The sequence below is a fragment of the Dromiciops gliroides genome, chromosome 4 (genome assembly GCF_019393635.1).
Source record: "Dromiciops gliroides isolate mDroGli1 chromosome 4, mDroGli1.pri, whole genome shotgun sequence".
Taxonomy (NCBI): Eukaryota; Metazoa; Chordata; class Mammalia; order Microbiotheria; family Microbiotheriidae; genus Dromiciops; species Dromiciops gliroides.
This window is the reverse complement of record NC_057864.1, coordinates 180551459-180574628: the sequence shown is the minus strand read 5'-3', so window position 1 is coordinate 180574628 and position 23170 is coordinate 180551459. Positions and strand designations below refer to the sequence as shown.

The following is a 23170-nucleotide window of genomic DNA, read 5'->3' as shown; positions in this document are numbered from 1 at the left end:
AAGGTCTCAAACAGGAGGGGTCACTGGAAGTGAGCTTTGAAGGAAGAGAGAGATTCCAAGAGGTGAAGCTGAGAAGGGTGTACACACCACACACCAGGGACAGTCTGTACACAGGCAAAGGGAAGTGAGATGAAATGTCCTGTGTAGGGAACAGCAGGAAGGCAAAAGGATACCTACAGGTACTAAACTCAATACTAGGATCTAGTCTCATGATAGAAGGTTGTTCCTTCACCCTACACAAATGACTACAAAAGCTTCAGCACTTTAAAATCCTACCAGGTAGGAGCTTATGAAGGTTAAAAGGCCTATGGTGCTTAGGAACAACCAAGACAATATACTGAATCACACTGCTTTAAAAAAAAAAAAAGAACCTTAAATGTCATCTGGTCCAATCCTACCATCTACAGATGAGGAAAACGGAGGCCCCAAAGGGTCATAAACCCAGCTCAACAGTTGGTTGCTGGCAAGGCTGGGATTACATGAACCCAAAGTCTTTTATTTGTATCCCCAGAGCTCAGCACAGTGCCTGGCACATAGTAAACAATAAATGTGTACTGAACTAACTGACATCTAATCACCTTCCTTTCGTTCAGCTCGGTGGGCCTAATGTTATATACAGAAAGAGAATGCCACAGCTTCGATCTGCCACCTAAAAAGCTATCATCAAATATACAATCACAAGCCTGCTGTGTTCTCTACACTCAGAGCAAACAGAACAATGGAATGAGGCCCTGGATTCGAATCCCACCTTTGCCACCTACTCCCTTGGAGACTGAGCAGGTCACTCCCTTCTCTGGGACCCAGGTTTTTCACCTATAAAAGGGTTCAATCAGATGGCCTCTAAGGTCCCTTCCAGCTCCAATCCTCCCATTCTCTCTCTATATAAATGAGATCCTGTATAGATTATCACCATGTCTGATCTATCCTTGGAGCGGACACCCCTCCCCAGTCCTAGGATGGGGAGAAGAAACCAAGCTGAACAAGCCTTTCTTTTCTAAATTAACCCACTCTTTTCTAGACCAGAGGCTACTCAGGTCTTCCTGCATATGGAAGGAGATACTATTTGCTAATTTCAAAGTGTAAAGCTTAATAATAACAATAATAACTAATATTTATGTAACACTACGTGCTGGGTACTGTGGTAAGCACTTTAAAATTAATATCTCATTTGATCTTCACAACCCTGAGAGGTAGGTGCTATTATCAAGCCACATTTTACAGATGAAGAAACTGAGGTAAAAAGCAGTTAAGTGGGGGGGCAGCTAGGTGGCACAGTGGATAAAGCACCGGTCCTGGATTCAGGAGGACCTGAGTTCAAATCTGACCTCAGACACTTGACACTTACTAGCTGTGTGACCCTGGGCAAGTCACTTAACCCTCACTGCCCTGCTCTCCCCCCCAAAAAAACAACAAACAAAAAAAGCAGTTAAGTGACTTGTCCAAACAGCTAGGAAATATCTGAGGTCACATTTGAACTCAGGTCTTCCTGACTCCAAACCAAGCAGGAACCTGCACCTGAACCATAACTATCCTGTTGTGATTGGTCTACAGAGGACATTGGGGGGTGGGGGTGGGGGGTAGGTGGGCCAATGAGTGTTAAGTGACTTCCCCAGGGTCACATAGCTAGTAAGTGTCTGAGGCCAAATTTGAACTCAGGCCCTCCTGAATCCAGGGCCAGTGCTTTATCCCATGCGCCACCTAGCTGTCCCCCAGAGGACATTTTAAAAATATACTCCAACGTACCCAAAGGTTTAAAGACTAATGAGTACTAGATTTGTTGTTGTTGCTACCACTGAATTGTTTCAGTCATGTCCAACTTTTTGTGACCCTACTTGGGGTTTTCGTGGCAAAGATACTAGAACAGTTTTCCATTTCCTTCTCCAGCTCATTTTACAGATGAGAAAACTGAGGCAAACAGGGTGAAGTGACTTGCTCAGGGTCACAAAGCTAGTAAGTCAGGTCTTCCTGACTTCAGGCCCAGCACTCTAACCCACTACACCACCTAGTTTCTCCTAGGTACTAGATTACCAGGATTCAAATTAGTAAGGTCCTGACAAACCCCTTAACCACAAGCACTTGTACTGCAATGCTCCCAAAAGGCAAAACCCACCACAGGGTCCATCTTTGCAGGGAAAGTATCCCAGCTCTACTTGATAAACCTGTAGATGAGATGGGTTTGCTTTAGAGAGAAGAGCTAAATATAAAAAACAACAAAAATGTATGCTATACTCCATTTCTATCCTAATAGATTCAGGGCAAAAAGTAACCTATATATTTGCTACATCTCATCTATGAGTAGCAGGTTGTGGCACAAAGCTGGGAGATCAGGGTTGACCAGAGACTAGCTCTGCCCTGGCACCTCCTCTTCTGGTTCCCTGACCCGTCCCTCTGCCCCCATTAGCTCCAGCCCTTTCTTCTTTCTTTTTTTTCTTTTTTTGGTGAGGCAATTGGGGTTAAGTGACTTGCCTAGGGTCACACAGCTAGTAACTGTTAAGTGTCTGAGGCTGGATTTGAACTCAGGTCCTCCTGAATCCAGGGCCGGTGCTCTATCCACTACGCCACCTAGCTGCCCCAAGCTCCAGCCCTTTCTAACCCAACTTGGCAGGACCCCCAGGGCTGCTAAGTTTTGCTTTCGGTTTTTGCTCACTACCACTTTTAGGTCCTCATGAAGTAAAGAGTATTCTAGGGTCAGGGTAGTTCCATAATTGCTCAGGATTATCAGTAGCAGGCCTAAGGTAAAAGCAAGAGAAAAAGTGAAAAATCAACAGGTTTGCAGAGTAGAATGTGAGGACTAAAGATCCGTACCTATGCCAGCGGTCACTAGCCCTGCTGGCTGAGGAGCAGGAAGATCTGTCACACAAAAGCTGACAAGTCCCAAAGCATCCTTGTGGGCCTCTGTTCTACTGGGGCTGCAGCAGAAGTGCAAATGGCCAGTGTTCTCTCCCATGCTGCCCTCAGAATGAGGGACCATTAGTATCCAAATCGAAACTGACACTATGCTACTGCTAAGAAAAAGGTTTACAAGCCACCTTGGGTTGGAGGAAGGCTGGTCTCTTTTCATAACCACCTCATCATCCAAAAGTGCCTACTAAGTACCAACCTCATAAGTACATGGCACAGCACAGCAATGAAGTAATATTGAGCCTGGTTCCTACCCTCTAGGTGCCAGTGATCTGAAACAGCAGAAGCTACCCTCTCCAGCACTGACAGCCCACACTACTCTGTTGGGATGCTAAAGTAAAACATGTTCTTTCAGATATTGAAAGCAAGCAAGAGTGTGGGGGTTGGGTAAGAAATATGGCTCACAAGGCTATCCCCACCTGTGGACCTGAGTTCAAATCTGACCTCAGACACCTGACACTTACTGGCTGTGTGACCCTGGGCAAGTCACTTAACCCTCATTGCCCCAGCTGGAGGAGGAGGAGGAGGAGGAGAAGAAAAGAAAAAAAAATCCAGTGAGGAAAGGAAAATGTAATTCTCCTGTTACTAGGAACAGACTAGTGGGACTAGAAGAAAAAATTCCCCTCCTCCCCCACTAAAGCTGATTCATTAACACATAGTGTCTTCATTGCTTGTGTGTGTATACAGGTACGAAAGACAAAATAGGACATTTAAGTTCCAACTGCTATTTCTGAGTAGGGCTATAAACTAGTCATCAGAGATACAGTAACACACCATAGATCTAAAACAAAAATCCATTTTAAAAAGAGAAACCTACCCAATGGTAGGTGTCAGGCACCAATAGTTATCTAAAAGTCAACAGAGACCTATGAAACATAAAGTAACTGTAGTGATTACAATGTACTCAAGGAAACTATGGTCACCACAGATACTGGCTCAAGGTGAGCCTCCTGTGACATGCAGGGGTCTCTTCTTGGTAAGATGCAAATATCAAATATAAGTCATGGCCTCAAAGAATCAAGCCAAAAAGTCTCTGACCTCTATTTTGGATTCAGATGGTCTGGGTAGCTATGACCACTCTGGAGTAGCTGATTCACACCCCCAAGTCACCAACAAAAGAGACATGAACTTAAATGAGCCCCTTTGGAGGACAGGTTTTGGTTAAGTACGGTTGTATAAAAGTTTCATAAATATATCAAAACTCTAAAGCTATCCAATCTGGAACCACAAGAGGCCCCGAACCTGTTGCTTTAGGGTGAAACCTCCAGCCCCAACACCCTTCGCCCTCTGGGAGGTCCTTAGCTTACTTCCCCTTCCAGGGAAAGCCAACAGACAGCTGTCCTAGGAGGAGCCATCCCTCAGAGGAAGCTTGGAAAACACTCACGTGCTCTGGGAGGAGGGGGCCAACCCAGGAGCAAAGAGACAGTTTAGATAGTGGACTGATCCACCCGGAGCTACAGCAAACCGCTGGGGATGAGATATTCATAAAAGGGGGTTATATCTACAGCGAAAGGGTATTAGAAATCCTTTTAATGGTGGGAGGAAAAAGTGAAAGAGGCATCTCTCTCTCACCCTACCCCTAAAGACAGGCAGACCTGAAGCTCTGCTCTAAGGAAGAATGACCCAGGGTTCAGTCTGGGGAAAGGACAGTGAAACAGAGAAGACAGGAATGGGGAAATGTAGGAGAGAAAAGGGAAGCTAAGCAGGGGGCTAGTGTCCAGGAGGAGGAAAAAGGGAAAAAAAGAAATAGACACGGTGTACTGGAAGGTGCTGAGCCTGGCGTCAGGAAGACCTGAGTTCAAATATGACCACAAGCCACTTGCTAGCTGAGTGACCCTGGGCAAGCCACTTCACTTCTGATTGCCTCAGTTTCCTCAGCTGTAAAATGTAGATGATCACAACACCTACCTCACAAGGTTGTGAGGATTAAAGAAGATAATGTTTGTAAAGCGCTTAGCACAGTTCCTGGCACATAATAGTGCTTAATAAATGCTTGTTCTCCCCTCCCGTGCCCCACTACTCTTCCCCGTGTCAGTGGCAGGAAAAAAGTGGCTAAAGTCTTAGGGACTAGGGGAAAAAATCAGGACAGGAGCCAGCTCTCCCTGGCCTGCACAGGTAGAAGCGCACGGTTTCCGGGGGGGCGGGGAAGAAGGGGAACGCCCCCCACAGCTGGAGGAGGGGAGGGGCACAGAGGCCGCAGCACCGCAGGCGATACCCCCAAGATCAGGGGCCGGTCACGACCCGGGCTTCAAGGCCAGGGGCGGGGGGACGGCCCCGGTCGCCCTGGTCGCTCGGAAGGAGGAGAAAGAGGGGCTCGCAGAGGCCTGAGTCCGGCAGGGCAAGACGTGCCGCGGCACCGGGGTCCCCCTGGGCTGGGCGTAGACAGAAGAGACCCCCCCCCCACCCCGTCTGACTACGGGTCGGGGGAGGGGTCAGACGCCGGGACCCTGGGAGGGGCCAGTGTCCCCTCAACTGGGGTCGGGCGGAGAGGAGGGAAGAGGGATAAAGGAGGAAAGGGCGAGGCCTGGCAGGCATGAGGAGCGGGCGGGAACTTACGGAGGTACCGGGGCAGGCTTACTCACTGAGGCTCCGGGGCGACGGGTCTGCTGGGGCCGGCTCTGCGGACTGGCTCCGCTCCTCTCCCCCCCGGCAGTGTCCCAGGCTCCGGCCTCCACTTCCGCCTTTCAGCCGCTCCGGATCCGGATCTTCCTATTTCGCCCCGCCCCCCTCCGGTCCCGGGTGACTGACAGGGAGGTTCAACCAATGGGAAGGAGGCTCTCCCGGCACGCCTGCTGAGCCGGCAGGGGGCGATCTCGCGGCGGGAAAAAGGACTTGGGGGCGGGGTGTCCTGGGACTTGTAGTTCGTGGCACTGGGCGGAGAGAAGCAACTTGAGCTCCGGAATTGGGGTGGAGCGGGCTGCAGACTAGGCGGGGCCCGCCGATCCTGACGCTGCAAGGGCCTGGGGACCATAGGGGGAAGGAACTGGGCTGGAACCGGGGCTGGGAGGGATGCGTTGTAATTAGTGGGCTATAAAAGGTGTTTAAATAAACAATCAAATGAGGTTGTCAGCCCCGGTACATATTCTAAAAGGGCTGCGGGGATTCCCACCCCCACCTCCCTTCCCTCACTTGCAATTCTATCTAATTCAATTTAACCAACCCCAGACCCCCATCCCACTACCCACTCCGCAAATGGAAATTATAGTTTCATCAGCAGTCTGAGCCGGAAGGGACCTTAGAAATCGATTGGACTCTTTATGTTTTACGGCTGGAGAAACTGAGTCCAGCCTTGCCCAAGATCACCAAGAGTTAACGGCAGAGGCAGGACTAGACGCGAGGTGTCCTGAGTCTCAGGACAAAGGGTCATTCATCCCTTTGACACCACAGTGTATTCCAGACCCAGGAGAAGAAAGATTTCAGGATGAAAGTGGGGGAAAGCTTAATTGTGAGCATTATGAGGTGGGGGGGAGATCATAAAAGGATTGAAGGTTAGTCGGGAGGAGATACAAGAAAGGTGACTAGAGCATACATCCCAGGAAACCAGGCCAACAAAGCCAAGCTCTTTCTCCTGCCATCCAATGGAAATAATATCCTGGATTTGTTCTGGGACCCCAGATAACCTCAGAAACAGGACAAGATGTTGTTCCCAAGGAGACTGCCCTCCTATCAAGAACTAGAAAGAATTACTCTGAGACCATCCCACAATTCTACAACTCCTCCCCATCTCTAACACCATCTGGCCACTGAGGCAGTCCCCCCCCCCCCTCAAGATGCAGAGGAAGGTAGAGACACAGGAGTGTGGAGGTGGAGGGTTGGGAGGGGTATAAGTTATAAATATCCAGTAGGTGGGTGGGAGTGGGGAAGAATGGGAGACACAGAAGATCCTAGGCAGATGACACATGCTCCTTCTCAGACACAGCTGCATTTCAACACTGGGGCAATGAGGACGGGGCGTAGATTTTACAAGGGGAAGGGGAGTGATTCCATCTGACAGAGCCCCCTTCCTACTCCCCTCTGTCGATGGGGCTGGGCTTTTCTCTCTTCCAAGTTCTGTGTAGGGGGAGGTAAGTTAGACGCTATAATGGGTCCCAGGAGCACTTGTTAAAGATTCCCAGCCCCCCTCCCTGGGGCCACTGGTGTCGTGAATGTTGTGCCAGGCAGGTTGGCGCCTTTGCTCCTCCTAGAGATGGCAACAGGGGCCCTAGGGTGTAGTGCAGGGAGGGCCTTTGCAGTCCCCTGCTTGATCTTGCCTCCTCAGAGCCTTAGGAACTTCCCAAATACATCCCAAGAAACAGTCAGGTCCAACAGCTACAAAAATAAAGAGAATTTTATTTCCCCTATGAGATCCAGAGAGAGGAAAAGGAAGGTTCTCTAGAGGAGAATGAGGGGGTGGCAGGATGTGGCCCAGTGCTCAGGGAGCAGGAATGATTTTTGTGGAGAGGGGACCCTGAGTGTGAGACAGAACAGGGAAGGGAGGTAGATGGACTGAGTCACAGTCACAGTCCGGGAACTGGGGGAGAGCTTGGAAAGGGTGGTTCCTGGGAATATCTGAAGGGTCGTCCACAGCCAGACTGGTCACCTTGAGCTGGAACCTAGACACATAAAACACACACACGCACAACAAGAGCTAAAGATCTACTTAGAGATATAGGGAATGGTATCGGCTGACTCTCCTTTTGCCTCTCCCTCCTCCCTATCTTTCCCCTCCCCCTCCAATGCTGCTCTATTCCAGATCTGGGTTGGTTTGGGGGAATGGAACCCAGAGTTCTATTGATATTATTGAGGGGTGATACTGGGCTGGACTTGGTCAAGAGATTGGATTTGAATCCTGCCTCTGACACTTTATAGCTGGGTGACCACAGGCTAGTCACCTCTGAATCCCTCTGAATCCCTTCCTCATTCTCGAGAGAGGGGAAGGTAATATTACCTACTTCCTGAAGTGCTAGGAGAAAAGCACTTTGTAACCCTGAAAGGAGTAAACCAAAAAGGATAGATGCCTACTCTGCTGGGCACCCCCACCCTGTGGCTTCCCTCACTCCCTTCTCCCCCTCAGATTGGGGGACATGTATTGGATTGAACAACAGATTTAAAAGTCTACATTTTGAATCCTGCCTCAGATGCTTAATAGTTTAAACAAATCACTTTACCCTCTCTGAGCCTCAGTTTCCTCAACTGTAAAATGAGGGGGTTGAAATTGGGGACCTCAAAAGCCCCTCCTAGTTCTAAATCTATAATCCTGTGAATCTTCCCAGCCTAGGCTATACGATGCCTAAAGAACATGTGTGCCTGGAGATCTCTCATCACAGTTGAAGCCTTCAGATTCCCTGTTTTCCTTAGTTCAGAGAATGAGGGCAGAGGGGTAGGTTTCTCACCCTCACCGAGTGATCTCAAGAGAAAAATCTCTTTTCCTCCCTGTTTCAGCCATTCCCTCTACCCCCACCCCCACCCCCCAGGTAGGAAGTTCCTCCTGCAGCCTAACTTCTCGTACCTGTTACAATTTCAGCAAATGACAGAAAGCACTTAGATCCTTACTGTCTATCCAGTAGATGAGTTCAGCTGTACTTTTGGAGACTCCCAGCCCAAGACTTAGTGTTTGCTTCTTTCCTCAAACTTCCCTTCCCCAGGCAGGAAAACCTCCAGTTCGTTTCACTTCTGCCCCTGGAGTCTTCCCCATTTGGCTCAGCCTTGTTCCCTCACCATTCCCTGCCACCCTCAGCCTCCCCACCCCAACTCCTCCCTACCTGCTTTCAGGTCACCTGGGAGAAGGGCACTTCTTCTGCCCAGTCTGACGCAGGCACAACTCCTTGTCTCATGCCCACTGGGCACAGTTGGCTCAGATGGCTCCACCGGGAGTATAGGGGCAGGAGGGAAAGGATGAAAGAGGGAGTGGGGTCAGGGTTCACCACCATTTGTCACACCTCTGAAGTCCAGAGGACCCTATGATGACCAGTCCAGCCAGTGGCTTTTGACCCTGTAGTGGTCAGGCAAGGTACCCAAATCCTCCCCGGAATGGGAGGGGTGGCTCAAGCCCCCACTGGATAGGCCTGGGCCCCAAAACCATGGTCAGTGGAAAGTGTCTGAACTGGAGTGAAAGTGATACTGGTTGGTGCTCTGGAGTGGAGCTGAGCCATTGGGGAAGGCAGAGCCAGCAGATGGAGATGGGACATCCAGCCCGGGTGATGGTCCCCGCAGGGCAGGGTTAGAAGGGCAAAGCTGCAGGGGGCACAGGGTTGGTGTGGCAGGCCTGGAGCCTTGGGGAGAGGTCCCCATTTCTGATTCCCTCAGACCAGCTGGGGGAGAACTTTGGGGACAGTGGACCTCAGCACATGTGGTATCCTGAGTCCCAAGGCATGGCTCAGTCAATAATGGAGAAACACAAAGAGGTCTTGGTGGTGGACACGGAGGAGTAGGAGGTCCAGGGGGAACAGGAAAGTCTGTGAAGGGGGCCCGGGATGCCAGCCAGGCTTGCAGCAAATGCATCATGTGACGAAGTTCCCTGCTGAGCTGAGCCACTTCCTGGTTGAGGTGGGTGATCTGCAGAAAATACAGTTATTACTCTAGGTCTCTACTAAAATTCTCTTCTTATGTTCTGCTATGGAGGTCACCCTGAATTCCACAAGGCTGTGCTAACTTGGAACCATGCAAAGAAACTGACTGAAATTCCCATCCCTTTTGACCCAGAGACCCGACCACCAGGCATATACCCCAAAGGAGGCCAATGACAAAAAAGAAAGGTCCCCTTTTACAACAACCTATTTATAGTAGCAAGCTATTTTTACAGTAGAAAAAATTAGAAACAATGTAGGTTCCCATGGATGGGAAATGGCTAAACAAATTGTGGTACATGAAAGTAATGGAATATTCTTGTTCTGAAAGAAACCATGAATATGAGGAGTTCAGAGAAGTATGAGACGACAGGAACAGATGCAATGTAAAGTAATACACATGACTGCAGCAATGCAAAGAGGAAGAATGACAACAAAATAAGCAATACTGCATGTGGCAAAATTATCATGACCAAGAATGGTCCCAAAAAAAGAGATGCTGGAAAGCAGCCTGCCCCACCTCCCTACCACCCCACCCACCCCCTGGACTTCTTTGCAAAAGGTTTGGAACCCACCACATATAAAGTCCAACTTGTTCAATATGTTGCCTATGTTTTACTGAACTGTTTTCCCCCCTCTTTTTATTTTTTATAAAGGGTAGCTGTCTGGGAAGATTAGGGATACCCATGGAAATGTAGATGATATGAAAACCAAAGACACATGAATTTTCTTATTAATTAATGCCAACTAAGCCAGCAGAAATTGATGAGAAAATTCATGCAACCATATCAAATTTATAAAAGCCTTCTAAAAAAAGTCTGTGCTTTCAGATCACAAAGACTTCCCAAGATGGAAAGGGTTTGAGCATGTGCCAAGTGACAGGATGGTATGTCCACAGTCTGAGGACCAAGCTCGATAATTGAAGTTGATTCATTCATTTGTTTTCCTAGCCACAGCAATTTATGAAGACCTGTCTACTAAGACAAGGAATTGTTATAATCTTTATCAGTGGGAGAGCACCCATGCCGATGAAAGCATGGAACTTTGAAGAATAACTTCTAGGGAAATGTTAGTTTCTCTAGCCATGGAAGACAGGATGGCATCAGAAATAGCACAGTGGGGGGGGGTGATATCAGGGGAAAAAAAGATGGCTCTGATTGATGAGAAAGGAGTCAGAAACCAACAGGAACGTGCATTGTTAGGTTATTAGGGGCCTAGAGGGAATACAGAGGCTTGAAAATAGAACAAGAAGCAATATGGGATGATGGGGGCATGGGGATGGGAGTGAGATAAGTCCTAATTTAGAGATAACTGGACTTGGAGTCAGAAAATCCTGAGTTGGAATCCCATCTCTCACTAGCTGTGCAATGCTGAGTAAGTCATTTAACCTCTCTCAGCGTCAATATCCTCATCTGTAAAATAGAGACAATGGCACCTGACTCACAGGTTTGTTGCGACGGTCAAATATGATAACCTGGTGCTTCACAAACCTTAAAGTCTATATAACTATTAGCTACTACTATTATTATTAATTATTATTATTATCAGAGGACCTAGGTTCAAATCCTAGCTCTAACTTTTTACTGCTTCTGAGACCTTGAGCAAGTCACAAACTCTCTGGACTTTAATATACTCATCTATAAAATAACAGGGTTGGAGTAGATGATCTCAAGGGTCATCTGCAGGGCTGACCTTGCATTTAATATACTACAGTATCTTTCTAGGGCAGCTAGCTGGCACAGTGGTAGAGTGCTGACCCTAGAGTCAGGAGGACCCAAGTTCAAATCCAACCTCAGATGTGGACTAGCTATATGATTTTGGGCAAGTCATTTAACCCTGTTTGCCTCAGTGTCCTCATCTGTAAAATGAGCAGGAGAAGGAAATGGCAAACCCCTTCAGTATGTCTGCCAAGAAAACCCTAAGTGGTGTCATGAAGAGTCAGATGCCACTGAAACAACTCAACCACCACAACAAGTATCTCTAATATTTCCAGTATCAAATATAAAATTCTCTACTTGGTGTTCAAAGCCCTTTATGTCTCCTTTTGGGGGGGGGGCAGGACAATGAGGGTTAAGTGACTTGCCCAGGGTCACACAGCCAGTGTCAAGTGTCTGAGGCCAGATTAGAACTCAGGCCCTCCTGAATCCAGGACCAGTGCTTTATCCACTGCACCACCTAGCTATCCCCCAAAGCCCTTGAAGCCAGTGACTGTCTTTTGCCATTCTTTGTATTCCTGGTGCTTAGCACAGTGCCTGGCACATAGTAGTCACTTAACAAATACACGTTGACTGACAGACTCAAAGGTCCCTTCCAGTTATAAACCTCTGATCCCATAATAAACAATGAGAAAGGGTCTATACGGGTCTGATGAGCTGGAGGGAAGGGACATGTACTTGGGGTTTTGTTGTTGTTGTTTTTTAATGAGGCAATTGGGGTTAAGTGACTTGCCCAGGGTCACACAGCTAGTAAGTGTTAAGTGTCTGAGGCTGGATTTGAACTCAGGTCCTCCTGACTCCAGGGCTGGTGCTCTATCCACTGTGCCACCTAGCTGCCCCGGGACATGTACTTGTAAAGCTACATCTTTCAAAAACAACACAGTGTTCTCCAAGGTCCTGCAAAAGATTGAGTCTGTTCAGAAACTCCTGCTGCCCGCCTCAGGGCTTGTTCCAGGCAAAGGGCACAGCTGAGCACAGGCTCTGCCTGGTCTTTTTTCTGCCCCAGTAACAGGAGCTCTGTCCCTCCTCCCCACCTCCAGTCCCTGGGGGATAGTGGCTGTTTACCAGAGCAGAGAGGGTGACAAAATCCCAAGAGTAAGGAACCTATGGCTCCCTGGCAACAACTCAGAGACAAATGGGATCTGCCATGCCCCCTAATCCAGAATCTGAGATCTACCCAGTGGGAGGGGGTCTCCCCCATACCTGGAAGGTCAAACTGAGGCCTAGGATGTCTGGGGTCCTGATTGGCACGGAGCTTAGTGACCTCCCTCCTTCCTGTTTTCCTGGTTCCCTTCCCACTGTCCTTTCCCTCACTTCTACTTTCCTAGGTTCAAATCGGGAAAAGGCCAGAGGAAGTTCTTGAAAGATAAGTGGGAGACAGGGAGGAGGCCTAAACTGCATGTGGGCCTCTTCCTTTATACTCCAGAATGGAGGGTTTGTCTCTCTAGGCCAAAATGGTCTATCCGATTTGGAGGCGAGATGGGGTGTCTTTTATGTTTTCTCCCATTAACTGGAGAAGGGAAACATCTCAGAGAGCACAAGACTCAGACTCAGGAGAGAAAGATTGAATCTCGCCCCTGACACTGTGAATCACAGGCAAATTGTTCAATCTCTCTGAGCCTCAGTTCCCTCAACCACAAAGTGGATAACAGAGTTGCCCAGTACCTGCTTCACAGGGTTATGGTGAGGATCAAATACAAAAGTGTCCTTAAAGCATCTTTTAAGGGGCAGCTAGGTGGCATAGTGGATAAAGCACCAGCCATAGATTCAGGAGGAACTGAGTTCAAATCTGGTCTCAGATACTTGATACTGGCTTGATACTTGACCCTGAGCAAGTCACTTAACCCTCATTGCCCTGAAAAAAAAAATAGCTATTTTTTTTAAAAAAGCCTCTTTTACAACTCAAGGCACTACATATGTACACCAGTTGTTATGGTTATCTCACCTCTCGGTTCAATCTGCAGACTTTCACCTTCATCTCCTCTGTTTCTGCAACCAGCTCCTTGCTGGGCCCAGACCCTAAAGTCAGAAAAGGGGAAGGAAAGGTAGATGGTCAGCATTGGGGAATCTTAGAGACCTGCAGACTGGCAAAGATTGGATGACAGGAAGGCCCCTTCCCCCCACCTTTTTTTTTTAAACCACAGGAGTCCTTGGGAAATCCTGAAGAGCAGAGGGATGGGAGGGAGGTGAGGAAGATCCAAAGAAGTATACAACTGAGGGTCAGCTAGGGGCCACAGTGGATAAAGCACCAGCCCCAGAGTCAGGAGGACCTGAGTTCAAATCCAGCCTCAGACACTTGACACTTACTAGCTATGTGACTCTGGGCTAGTCACTTAACCCGCATTGCCCCACAGAAAAGAAGAAGAAGAAGAAGAAGAAGGACAAGGACAAGGAGAATAGAATTGATGATTGATAGTCTTGGGTCTTCAACAATCAACAAGTCAACAGGTTTTTATGTATCAGACACTGTGCAAAGTGCTACAAGATTTAAAAAAAAAAAGACCAAAATGTGGTCCCTGCCTTTAGGGAACTCACATTCTAATGGGGGAGGTTGCCTGCAGACTATGTACATACAAGATATACACACTGAAAGCAGAAAGTGGTCTCAGCAGAAGAGCCTAGCAGGAAGGGATTGGGGGTGGGAGGGACTGCGGAAAGCCACTGAGGGGAAGCTGGGCTCGTACCTGAGAGAGGTGACTGTCGTCGAGGACGAGGCAGCTTAGATCCCCGGCCGAACTGGAAACTCTGAGATTCTCCCGTGCTGCTAGAGTCCTCGATGCCATCCACTACCCTGGGGAAGCCGGGGAGGAGGACGGGGGTGGGAAAGGCAGTCGTTACAAGTGGAGAAAGCAGAGGATAGAGTGAAAGGACAGAAGGATGACAAGGTCAGGTCAGTGGGGAGCACGTTGGGAGATGGGGGACGGGGGACAATGGGCGAAGCTGGGCTAGGGTGGGGGACATTGCAAAGTGGGCAGTGGTTCAGCAGTAGAACTCAGGAATTGGAGTAACAGAGTAGAAAGAGCTTTAGAAAGTTGGGAAGAGGAGTGAGGAGGACAGATTGGGGATGGCTGGCATCTCACCGGGGGCTGAGGTCCGGGGGTCCATAGGTGCCCAGTGGGGGGATGAGCAGCTGGGGGGCCTTCCAGGCAGCGGGACCCTTCAGGGGGGCATGAAGGGAGGGGCTTTGGCCCCGGCCAGCCGGGGCAGGGGAAGGGGAGGGAGATAGGGAAGGGGAAGAAGCGAGAGCAGAGAATGGAGGCAACTCATCACCCAGAAGGCTGGCAAGGGAGCCTCTGGGCCGAGCAGGGCTGAGGCTAGGCAGCAGGAGTGGCCGGCGGGGTCGAGGGCCTCCCGCAGGCTCTGGGCCTCTTTCGGCCTCCACGATGGACGATGGAAGGGTCTTGTCTGAGGAGGAACCGAAGCTGTCTGACTGGGGCTAAAGGAAGAGGGGGCCATTTATGGCCTCAGGGGCCACAGAGAAGATTGCCCCTTCTCTGAGGAAAGTAGCCTTCTTCTCCAAAACATCTACAGCTCGAAGGAGCTTCTTGTTTTTCAAATGGTTTTGTCCTAAGCAGCAGCAGGGCTGAGGAAATACACAACTTCCCAACCCTTATACCCACTCTCTCTCTCTCTCTCTCTCTCTCTCTCTCTCTCATATTGTATCATCCATCTATCCATCCATCCGTCCATATATATATATATATATATATACACACAGACAGGTAGACATGCACATATATGTGTACATGTATGTGCACATGTATGTGTATATACGTGTGCATATATGTGTACACATATGTGTGTACTACTTGGTTCTAGGGTTACAAAAATGGTGGGGTTTTGTTGTTGTTGTTGTTGTTTTTGGTGAGGCAATTAGGGTTAAGTGACTTGCCCAGGGTCACACAGCTAGTAAGTGTTAAGTGTCTGAGGCCAGATTTGAACTCAGGTACTCCTGAATCCAGGGCCAGGGCTCTATCCACTATACCACCTAGATGCCCCCCAAAATGTTTTTTAAAAATGACAAAGACCTTGCCCTTAAGAGGCTTACTCTTCCCTGCCCTGCTCCCTCTGGGGGTTCTCCCAGTCCAGCCCCACTCCCTAGGGGCACAGATTACCTGAGAAAGGCGTGGGGAGCGGCAAAAGCGACTGAGTCCCTGGAGAGGACATGGTAAGGGTTAGAGAGGGTGGGGGAAAAGGAGAGTCAGTATCTGAGAGAAGCCACCTTGGTCTCTTCAAGGCCAACTCCCAGCTCTTCCCCCACCCCCAAACTAATGCTCTTCAGAGTCAGACTGGGCAGAGGGTGGGGTGGAATTCTGATGGCAAAGACTCAGGGAATCCTTTCCCCAACTCTGAGGTCATGGACAGATGAAGAGAGAAAAAGAATATAGAGAAAGATCTGGAGATAAAGAGAGAGAGAACCAGAAAGAAGTAGGGAAAGCAAAAATAGGATCCCAGGTATAGTTACGGGGACTGACAGTCAAGGATTGCCTAGCACAAGGCCTCAGCACTGGCAGAGTGCCCAGCACATGAGAGGCACTCAGTTAATATTTGATAAATGAATGAGTGGTTGTATACATAGGAGAAGGTCAGCCCAATGAGCAACAAGGACAAGGGGTCATGAAGAATCCCCATGAGGCTGGAGCAATGGCTACATATGAACATCTGCAGAGTGGTCATGTCTTAAAGGAGTATGAGAATCCCTGCTTGAAGGGCAGTATAAGCATGCGTTTCAGAGGGAGGGGGAGATAGGGCCCTAATATGGTAGATGATATACATACATGGGGGTCAGAACCCCGGTGCAGGTTGAAGGTGAGGTCTCGGGCCAAGCCAGCTCGGAAGGCAGCCCCATATTCAGGATAGAGCCGCAGAACATCAGCTAGCCCTTGCCCGCTCAGCTGTTGCAAGCCACAGTAGGTCAGTGCCTTTACATCAGCATCCGTCTTCAGGACACAACCCGAAGAGCCTGATCCTGATCCCAACCCAGGGTCCAGTCCTGGCTCTGAGACATCTGCCCCAATCAGGTCCCCCTTCCCTGTGAGTGACATGGACATTGGATGGTCAGTGTCTGATTGATAAGGGACGCTAGAGCATGGAATTGAAGGAAGTGGGGGGATGGCATTAATTAGGGGGAGGAATGGTCAAAGGGACTGGGGTAGTGGTCAGTGAGTAAATGCTTGCTGATGGTCAGTGTTTGGTTGGAATTGTCATGTGGTCAATAGATGGAGTGATTAGTGAGGTAGTGAGGAGAATTAGTGGCTAGAATGAGCAGAGTTAGGGGCTGTCCAGTGGCTAAAATGATTGGTGGGGAGCATGGCTAGTCACTGAAATAATCCTCACTGTATATCCTGAGTAGTAATGGTAGGGGAGAGGTGGGCACTGGAACGCTCACTGGGGATGGAGGATGGCCAGTGATTGGGGGGCAGGTCAGTGGCTGGAATGATCAGCCTCTGGAATGACTAGTGGGCGGTAGAGGATATTTAATGAAAGAAATGATTGATGGGGATAGAGAATGATCAGTGACTGGAATTATCAATGGAGGTAGAGTGGATGGAATGATCAGTGAGGGTGAGAGATGGCCAGTGGTCAGAATGATCAATGGAGATCAGAGGTGGTCAGTTTCTAGAATGGTCAATGAATGAAATATTTAGTGGGACTGGAAAGGGTCAGTAGAACTGGTAGCCAGTTGAAGGATGGTTAAGAGGAGAGTCATTGGAGAGATGTTCGGTAGGATTGAGAGAATAGTCAAGAAGAGGAGAGTCATCAAGAATCCCAGGTGCCCACCCTGAATGCTCCAGAAACCTAGCCTCTTGGGTAGTCCTTGAGGCCATGACTGGGGGTCTCACCTAGAATGGCCAGCACCATGTTGTCCTGTAGGACTTCAAGTGATCCGGAGCAGACATAGTAGTATGCCTGCAGTGCATCGCCTCGTCGGAGTAGGAACTCCCCAGGAGCACAGAATGAGGTCTTGATGTGCAGTGAGAGGGCTCTCAGGCAGCCCCGGCTCGCTGCCCCAAACAGTGGCAGCTGCAGAATCTCCCGGTTCAGGTGCATCGCAATGTCTGCCCGCAGCTCATCTGGGAAGTCTTTTAGCAACTGCATAAAGAGCAAAGGTGGGGGCAGCTAGGTGGCACAATGGATAAAGCACTGGCCCTGGATTCAGGAGGACCTGAGTTCAAATCCGACCTTAGACACTTGACACTTACTAGCTGTGTGACCCTGGACAAGTCACTTAAACCTCATTTCCCCGCAAACAAGCAAACAAAAAGAACAAAGATTACCCTGCTGCTGCTACACTCATTCATAACATGCTGAGAGATACATAAGAAAGGAAATCTTGCTTCCCAACCCAGCTCACCCAGAAGTCCTTCCCTGGTCTCTTCTGCTGCACCTCAGCCCTAACGACCCATCTCCTTGGACAGCAATGAGATCTTTCCCCATTGAGTGGCGATGACTATACCCTGCTAATAACCTGGGCCCATGACTAGTGCTCACTCAGAATCATAGAATCTTGGGGTTGAAATGGACCTCAAAGGCCATGTTCCATCTGGAGCTGAACAACAATATCTCCAATAAGTAAGTGATCATCCGTACTCTCTGTAGAGAGACCCATGACCTCCTAAGTCAGCCTACTCTACTTTCGGATAGATCTAAATATTAGGAAGTTTTTGTCCTCCTAATTCTAGCCTAAATATGTCTCTCCACCCTCTCCCCCCACCCCATTGCTCCAAGTTCTGCTCTCTGGGGCCAATCAGAATCAATGTAATCTCTCTCCCATGTGATATCCCCCTTCATATACTTGAAGACAGCCATCATATGCCTCCAAGCCTTGTCTTCTTCAGGCTAAGCAACCTTAATGACTTCGACAGATCTCTATTTGATGAGAACTTAAGACTCTTCATCATCTTGGTCAGCCTCCCCTTGATTCTCTTCAGCTTATCAATGATCTTCCTAAAATGTGGTGCCCAGAACTGAATGTAGGAAAGATTTCAAGGCAGTCTTACTCCTTAAGATAGCAGGATCCTTATCTTCCCAGTCCTAGACTCTATGCCTCTTAGTATAGCCTAAGACTCTATTCGTTTCCTTGAAAGTCATATCATGGTACTGACTTACAGTGACCTTGTGGTCCAGTAAACCTTCAGGTCTTTTTTGGACCAACTGCCATCTCACCACATCTTCCTCATCTTTGATTTAGGAACTTGCTGTGGTTGCTTAAGTTGAGGCATCTATGAACTCTGGTCTGGTCTCCCATCTGAGATTAGGGGTTAGGGTACATGCAGGTGAAGTGCTGACCTCATTGGCATCAATGCCACTGTTGACAGCCCATGTTGTTTGGAAGTATTCTAGCATGCGCTGCTTGAGGGGTCGGGGCAGGCGGTGCACTCGGATGAAATCCTTCAAGTCTTTCATGCGCGTGTGGTAGAGAGAGCGTCGTGAGTACATGCGCTGGATGATGGCCGTCACATTTCCAAATACCACAGCATGCATTAGTGCTGGTGAGTAGAGAAGACAGCACTGGCACTTCAGAGTATGGTAGGAGCAAGAATAGGCTGCTAAGGGCAAAGGGTGGGGGGGGGGTCATCCCCAGGATAGAGGGTGGCCATAGCAGGTTGCTTTGAAGGCAATTTCCTGGGAGCAAAGGAAGTGGAGGGGGTAGATCATGGCTAGAAAGAGTCCCCTTGACATGAAAGATTCCCCCACTTCTCTCCAAAAAGTCTCTGTGTTTTCTGCTTAGTCACTCTACAAACTCTACTGGCCGACATGCATTCTGTCTGGGGGAGCCATAACCCCTGACCTCCCCATGGGGGAAATTAACCTAGAAAATGCAGACTGGAGAGCCACAGAACCAAGCAGAGTGAAAGTAAGGGAGGCTGGACAATTAATTATCCTTAGACTTCTGAGGTGGGGAAGTAAGGGAGAAGAGAGACCCAAAGCCCTTGGACAGAGAGAGAGTGTCTCACCCCCAATAAGCATGGTGCAAATGGAGAAAATCTTCTCTGCATCTGTGTTGGCACAGACGTTGCCAAAGCCAACACTAGTGAGGCTGCTGAGTGTAAAGTAGAGGGCAGCAATGTAGGCACTACGACGGGATGGGCCACCCATGGCTGAGCCGTTCACATAGGGAGATTCCAGCCTTTTGCCCAACTCATGCAGCCAGCCTACATTGGGAAACAGGAGAACAGAACAGCTTCCAGAGACCTGTGATGCTGCCCTCCAACAACATTGGTCAGGGTGGGAATGGGGAGGAAAAGACAATTTAGCATAGATTATCCCTATACCTACATGACCTTGGACAAGTCACTTAACATCAGTTTCCTCATCTGTAAAACGAGAGGATTGGACTAAATGATCTCTAGTTTCTTTCCAGCTTCAAATCTTTGATCTAAGAACCTTCTATGAGACTGAGGAACATCAGAAATTAGGGTACTCTGTGTGTGTGTGTCCTCTTTCCCAAGGCCTCAGCTACTACCTTGGGGTGGGGGACCTGTGAGAAAGTGAGGGTTTGTGAGGGTTCATGGAGCTGAGAGGGCTATTAAGAGGATCCTGTCAGGCTGGATGACTTGAAGGATCAGTCCAACAGTCCTGAGAAGGCTTACTGAGCGGGTCCCATAGGAAGTTGGCTGGAGATTCTAGTGGGACTAAAATTTTCCAAGGGGGAAGAGTGGGGAGTTCCCAAGATAAAGATTTGTTTAGTAAGGACACTGGAGATGAAAAGTCAGGAATCCAGCACTCACCAATGTCCCAGACCAGTGGATCATTGGCCTCCATCTCCTTTCGACCAATGACATACCAGATGCAGGCCATCCAGTGCGCCAGCAGGGCAAAGACAGACATGAGCAGGGTAAGCACCATGGCACTGTATTGTGAATACCGATCCAGCTTCTGCAGCAGCCGCAGCAGCCGCAGTAGGCGTACTGTCTTCAGCAGGTGCACCAGCGACGTCTGGGGGAGAAAAGGCAAAAGGGCTGAATGAGACCCCAAGCCTAGATAGGACAGCCTCTCCTCATGGCCCTCGGGGGCCCCAGGTAAAGCCTTGCCAACCCCACCCTATCCTATCCAGCACTGGCTCTGGCTTGTTACTCAGAAAGGACAAGATATCACTGCAACAGCAGGAATGAGATAATAATCCGTTGATCATGGAATTGCAGTCCTAGAGCTGGAAGGGACCCCCTTCATTTTCCAGATAAGGAGATCAAGGCCCAAGGAAGAAAGTCAACTTTCCCAAGATCGCACATGTATGAGCTTCAGAGGTAGGTATTGCATTCCAGTCATTGTAATTCCAGTGTCATTGTTCTTTCCACTGTACCATAATGACTCTACTAAGCCCATAAGCCTTTATTAAACCATGTGCTAAGCACTGTGCTAGGGATACATAGACAGAAATGGAATAGTTCTTGCCCTCAAGGAAATCACATTCCATCAGGAAAATAACATACAAATAAATAGCATACAAGTAAATATAAATATTGGAGGGGGGGAGGTGTAACAGGGGTAGCTAGGTAGCTGGGCCCAGAGTCAGTAAGACATGATTTCATACCCAGCCTCACATATTTACTAGCTGTGTGATCTTGGACAAGTCACTTAACCCTGCTTGCTTCAGTTTCCTCATCTGCAAAATAAGCTAGAGGAGGAAATGACAAATCACTCCAGTATCTTTGCTAAGAAAATCTCCAAATGCAGGCATGGAGAATTGGAAATGACTGAAAAACTACTGAACAAGAGCAAAAGCACTAGCAACTTGAGAATCAGGAAAGGCTTCAATGTGGAAGGTGGCTCTTAAGTTGAACTTTGAAGGAAGGTAGGGATCCCAAGAGTCAGAGGATTAGGGGAGAGTGCATTCTCAGTGTAACAGGGTTTTGACATATGCCCAGATCTCCTAAGATGAAAGCATTCAAGTGGAAGACACCAGGGACCCGCTTCTAGGAGAAGGCATTCTGCATTCCCTTACCCCCTGCACGAGAGCAACTTCTTTCCATTGACTGAATGTTTAATTCAACCTGATAGAGACTCAGTTACTCTCTCTTTTCTATAGAGTGAATATCCTGTTCACCTAAAGCACAGCCACCACGCACTAAGCTGAGGGTGGGGAGAGAGGGAAGAGTATAAGGGAATAGCCGATGAAAAGACCCAGAGGCAAGAGACGAAATGCTGTGCTTTTAGAGGTCAACCCGATATGAATGGAACTCAGAGCTTTGGAAGAAAGATGATGAGTTATCATCTTAGGAAGATAAGGTGGGTTTGAAACACCAGAGAAGTTTGCATTTTATTTTATCTTAGAGCTTCAGAGTAGGGAGCCCCTGGTACTTTTTTTTTTTTTTTTTTTTTTTTAGGGAGGCAATTGGGGTTAAGTGACTTGCCCAGGGTCACACAGCTAGTAAGTGTTAAGTGTCTGAGGCCGGATTTGAACTCAGGTACTCCTGACTCCAGGGCCGGTGCTCTATCCACTGTGCCACCTAGCTGCCCCTGCCCCTGGTACTTTTTGAGCAGGGGATTGACCTACAGAAGCTGTGCATTAGGAGCATCATTTTGGTGATGTGTGGAGGGTAAAGAGGTGAAAAACTTGATTCAGGAAGACCAATTAGGAGGCCATTGCAAAATCCAGGAGAAAGATAATGAAGGCTTGAACTTGGAGTGGAGAAAATTATACTGAGTGCAATCCAGGAAAGATGGTGAATTTGGAGTGTGAGAGAGAATTAGAAAGAGACCGATATGGAATTAGAATCAACAAGATTTGGCTCCTCATTGAATATGAGGTATGAGGGAAAATGAAAAGTTGAGAATGAGTCTGAGGGTGGGTTACTGGAAAAACAGTAGTGCTCTAGACTCTAGCTTCTTTTTTTTTTTTTTTGTGGGGCAATGGGGGTTAAGTGACTTGCCCAGGGTCACACAGCTAGTAAGTGTTAAGTGTCTGAGGCCGGATTTGAACTCAGGTACTCCTGAATCCAGGGCCAGTGCTCTATCCACTGCACCACCTAGCTGCCCCAGACTCTAGCTTCTTAAACCATGGGTCACAACCCCATATGGGGTTGAATAACTGAATGTGGGGGTCAGAAAAATTTGGCAACAATAAAAGGTTAAGAAGCTCATGAGTGGAAAAAGTTTAAGAAGCCCTGCTCTAGACAGAAATAAGAAAGAAAAACAGGGTATTTGGTTTTTTGTTGGTTTTTTTTTTGCAGGGCAATGAGGGTTAAGTGACTTGCCCAGGGTCACACAGCTAGTTAAGTGTCAAGTGTCTGAGGCCGGATTTGAACTCAGGGAGTCCTGAATCCAGGGCCGGTGCTTTATCCACTGTGCCACCTAGCTGCCCCAAAACAGGGTATTTGGAAAGAAGTAAAGTGAGTTGTTTTGGACATGTTAGCCTGAGATATTTACAGGACATTCCATTGGAAATGGCCAATGGGCAGTTGTTGATATGGGACTGAGCTCAGGAGAAAGATTAGGACTAGATATACAGGTGTGGAAGTTATCTGCATAGAGATGATAAATGAATGCATAGGAGCTGTTGAGAGCACCAAGGGAATGTATAGCAAGAGTAGAAGGCCAAGACAGAGTATTGGTGTACACCCATAGTTAGGGGTCAAGATATAGTTGTTGAAACAACAACAAAAAAACTGAAAAGGAATGGCCAGATAACCAAGAAAATGAGAGAGAACAATTTCATGACAACTCAGAGAACAGAAAGTATACAAGAGGAGAGGACAGTCAATAATGCCAAATGCTGTAGAGAACACAAGAAGGATGGGGACAAAAAAAAAAAGACCATTAAGAGATCATTGCTCTGGGGCAGCTAGGTGGTGCAGGGGATAGAGCAAACAGCCCTGGAGTCAGGAGGACCTGAGTTCAAATTCAGCCTCAGACACTTACCAGCAGTGGGACCATGGGCAAGTCACTTAACCGTGATTGCCTTCACCCTCCATCCCCCCAACTCGTTGTTCTGTATAACAAGGGTTGGCTCTCTGAGTTGGGTAGATTGGGAAATCAAGGTGATGTCAAAACAAAAGATAATAATAA

At 48.3% G+C, this 23170-nt stretch overlaps 2 protein-coding genes across 6 annotated transcripts in view; both read right to left on the bottom strand.

Annotated features, from left to right (window-relative positions):
- Positions 1-5598, bottom strand: part of RAB5C (RAB5C, member RAS oncogene family) — a 44999-nt gene extending 39401 nt beyond the window's left edge. The window contains exon 1 of one of the 2 annotated variants that reach the window (XM_043962901.1): positions 5484-5598. The gene's annotated coding sequence lies outside the window, so the exon portion shown is untranslated. Of the gene's footprint in view, positions 1-5457 lie in introns of both variants that reach the window. The other variant, XM_043962903.1, reaches the window with a different exon arrangement.
- Positions 5599-7210: 1612 nt separating this feature from the next.
- The window catches only part of KCNH4 (potassium voltage-gated channel subfamily H member 4), a 28181-nt gene continuing 12221 nt past the window's right edge, over positions 7211-23170 (bottom strand). For 3 of the 4 annotated variants that reach the window (XM_043963602.1, XM_043963601.1, XM_043963604.1), the window contains exons 7-17: positions 19894-20101; positions 19120-19317; positions 18452-18651; positions 17005-17254; positions 15940-16193; positions 15277-15315; positions 14242-14597; positions 13846-13952; positions 13107-13180; positions 8643-9435; positions 7211-7493 (exon numbers count right to left, since the gene is read on the bottom strand). In XM_043963602.1, the coding sequence (XP_043819537.1) occupies positions 8965-9435; positions 13107-13180; positions 13846-13952; positions 14242-14597; positions 15277-15315; positions 15940-16193; positions 17005-17254; positions 18452-18651; positions 19120-19317; positions 19894-20101 (2157 nt within the window). In that variant the 3' untranslated portion in view covers positions 7211-7493; positions 8643-8964. The remainder of the gene's footprint in view (positions 7494-8642; positions 9436-13106; positions 13181-13845; positions 13953-14241; positions 14598-15276; positions 15316-15939; positions 16194-17004; positions 17255-18451; positions 18652-19119; positions 19318-19893; positions 20102-23170) is intronic. The other variant, XM_043963605.1, reaches the window with a different exon arrangement.